The following is a 3,396-nucleotide window of genomic DNA, read 5'->3' on the forward strand; positions in this document are numbered from 1 at the left end:
TTATAAAACAAGTTTTTATAAAAACGTGTTTTCAAAGAAAAGATTTTTTATAAAAACAGAATTTTATAAAAACGTGTTTTCAGTTTTTCTAAAAGGATTTGGAAAAATACTTTAAGTTGAAAAAGAAAATCTTTATGGAAAACTTATCTTTGTTTGTTTAAAAGATAAAAGAGAGAAAAAGAAAAAGTTTATCCCTTAAATCAAGGATTAAAAGATAAAGATATTTTTAAGTGATTTTCGTCCTAACCAAGCCTATAAAAGGGAATCAGAATTCACTTTTAAATCTCACGTTTTCAGAGAGAAAAAATCGAGTCTAATTAAAAAGCTGAAAACTATTTCCTTGGCACTGAGCATAGCACTGAGCGGTTAGGTTTAAGTTACTATTTCATAATTGTAATTGTCCTCTATTTGCTTGACTAAGAAGCACATCTTTGAGGATCGTTCTTTTCTGTAACTTTTACATTATTGAGAGTGTCAACACTTAGAGTTAAGTGTTGGGAGTCATTACTAGGGTTAGTAGTGAGGGGAATCGTATTGTATCAAGAGTTTGATATTATAGGATTCAAAGAAATAAAAGAGTTTTTGTTTCTTGTGGACGTAGATCTCAGAGGTGAGATTGAACACGTTATATCTTGTGTCAAATCTAATATCTTTTAAGTTTATTATTCGCAAAAACGCAAAATAGCAATTTTCGAGTGTTCAGCTCAGAGCCTGGCACTGAGCTGTGAAAGGATTTTTGCGAAAATCGATTAGATTTCACCACTCAATTCAACCCCCCCCCTTCTTGAGTGTTCCCTTAGGTTACAACAGAAACAAACAACTAAAAAGCTAATGAATTGTGAATCCTTACCCATGGGGTTATCATTCTTATACCAATCTATTCCAAAGTATGTATTAAGATGAATCAAATAATATTAACCTTGACTATATTTTTTCTTATACATTTATGAGAGAAACTTAAATAATAAGGTTGGTATATAAATTATGATTACTATACAAATGTTGCATATAATTAAAAACGGAGGACATATTTATAAGAGATAATCGATCAGTATAAGGAGATAATGCATTCATCTAGAATTAAGTATTTAAATTTAAGCTATGAATAGAAAATAGATTAGTACGAGCACCTCTAGCCTTTATTTTGGTCAAATCATACTATAAATTTAAGGAATATTTTCTGAGATGGCCTTGAGGTTCAGCTCAATTCTCAAAATACCCTTATTGAATTTTGAAGTTCAAAGTTTAAGTTTTAAGGATACCTTAGGAAATTAATGCACTTGAATTTCGGTATATGTTAAGGGTATTTTGAGCACAAACACAAAGTTCAAGAGTATCTGAGAAATTCCTCGAATGTGAGGGGTAATTTGAGAATTACGTCAAATCTCAGGGATACCTAAGAAAATTTCCCAATTTAATTATTAGAAATAGGCACAATATATATGAGATCTATTTCCAAATAGAGTATGGAGTTTATATGCTGTGTAAAGTTGAATTTGATAATCATTAGGCGTTATGGGCAAGGCTATGCCATGGCTATAGGTTGTCTTCTCCTCCCCCCTCCTTGGGATCCTCCATTTTTTTATTTGAGGTTGGTGTACATTATATATTGCAATTGTTTTTTTCTATAATGGGTGTAGTATAAAGACTGCTAATTAATGTGCTCCAATAAAAACATTCTGGCATCACCTTTCTTACGCTTCATACCTAGAATACCAACTAAGATTTATAAGCCATTTTTGAGTTATTCTTCTTAGAATAATTGTCTTCAACTTGCATTTAACATATTCAACGCATGAGAACAATATGAAAGCGATTAAAGTACAGTGGATTGCTATCAATACAAGCATATTTCAAGCACTTGATATTGAAAATCATCCTTGAGTTCAGGTGAAGGCAATAGTTTAAAACACAAGCATCATCTTATTATTGGTTCAAATTCAATTGAGAAAAACTAGTATTAAGCAATAGCTGAGCTGTTCTTTGAAAAAACCAGTATAATATGCCTACGCCGTAACACTGCTCTTTATATATACATATTTATCCAAAAAATATCTCCTCTACAACATAGTAATGAAGTTATCTTAGCCATTTATTGATCACAATGACAATAAAAAAAGAGGAGCAAAACTACCAACCACAAGAAGCTATTCTAGAGAACATTTGGGCTAACTACGTAGGTGAATCAACATCGGAAATTTTTCAAGATTGGACAGAAATACCTTGTTTAGAAGAGAAAGAAGGAACTCCATTCGCGCTACAAAGGCTACCAAGCCTAGGAAGATGGATGTCAATGGGTGCCGAAACATGGGAACAACTCCTTAATGGCAATGTCATCCCTAGTACTAGTACAAACCCTTGCGAGGAGGGCAATATAAGCGAAAGGGGGAGATATGATTCGAGCGAAAGCATGGAGAAATCTAACCGAATTGTACCAGATCGACATTATAGAGGTGTACGAAGGCGACCATGGGGAAAGTACGCGGCTGAGATAAGGGACTCTACAAAGAAAGGAGCTCGAGTTTGGCTTGGAACGTTTAATACAGCCGAAGATGCTGCTTTGGCTTATGATAAGGCAGCCTTAAGAATTAGAGGAGCTAAAGCTTGTCTTAATTTTCCAATTGAGGTTTTAAACAAAGGTATTGGAAGGCAATATGAGCCTTTGGAAGAAAAGAATGGTTGTAATCCATGGAAAAGAAAAGCGAGATCAGATTGGGATTTGCAAAGTAATTATTATTGTAATAACTTGATGATGGAGCAGCCATCATTGAAGAGATCAAGAGATAACATGGAGAATTCACTTAATGCTCAAGATGATGTACTCGAGTTGGAAGATCTTGGGAGTGATATCTTGGAAAATTTGCTTTCCTTGACTACATGATTGTAATTAAGTGTTGTAAATAATATTTTGTTGTTCAACTACTTTGGTGTATCATGAGCTAGATCTTTTTTTCCTTCCAAAAATTTGATCTGAAATTTATGTATATTTTCTAGTTATAGAGATGGTAAGTAGGTAACTTCCGATTTGTCCCCCTTCATAGCTTCGTCAAGAAAGACAAGGGTAACTTGTTGTCATAAAGAGGTCACTTATGGTTGGAGTGACCTATTTAAGGTATAAGGCGACCCATTATCTAAAAGTGACCCTTTCAACTTGTAAAGTGACTCATCTACTTATAAAGTGACCTTTTTAGGACACATAGTGAGGTGGTATTACCATAATTTTATTGTAAGACAGTCTTGCACACAACTTGCAACTATTAGACATATGATCGACAGGTTTCAGATAGCGAATATAGTGCTTGTGGCGGGCAGATGGATGGTAGATTAAGTGGGCGGTAGATATCAACTTAGGTGGTGTAATGTTATGTAAATTTAGGTATATATGTACTACCTTTC

General features: G+C 33.8%; 1 protein-coding gene across 1 annotated transcript; it reads left to right on the forward strand.

Moving 5' to 3' along the window:
* The first annotated feature begins 2,104 nt into the window (after window positions 1-2,104).
* LOC104900685 (ethylene-response factor C3) lies at window positions 2,105-3,132 on the forward strand. The gene has a single exon (XM_010688176.4). It carries the CDS (start codon window positions 2,105-2,107, stop codon window positions 2,879-2,881), a length of 777 nt encoding a protein of 258 aa, XP_010686478.2. The 3' UTR covers window positions 2,882-3,132.
* The last annotated feature ends 264 nt before the right edge of the window (window positions 3,133-3,396 follow it).

Source organism: Beta vulgaris, chromosome 8, assembly GCF_026745355.1.
Source record: "Beta vulgaris subsp. vulgaris cultivar EL10 chromosome 8, EL10.2, whole genome shotgun sequence".
Taxonomy (NCBI): Eukaryota; Viridiplantae; Streptophyta; class Magnoliopsida; order Caryophyllales; family Amaranthaceae; genus Beta; species Beta vulgaris.

Excerpts from the sequence above, each read along its gene's own strand:
- LOC104900685 (XM_010688176.4), top strand. The coding sequence starts at position 2,105 with ATGACAATAAAAAAAGAGGAGCAAAACTACCAACCACAAGAAGCTATT.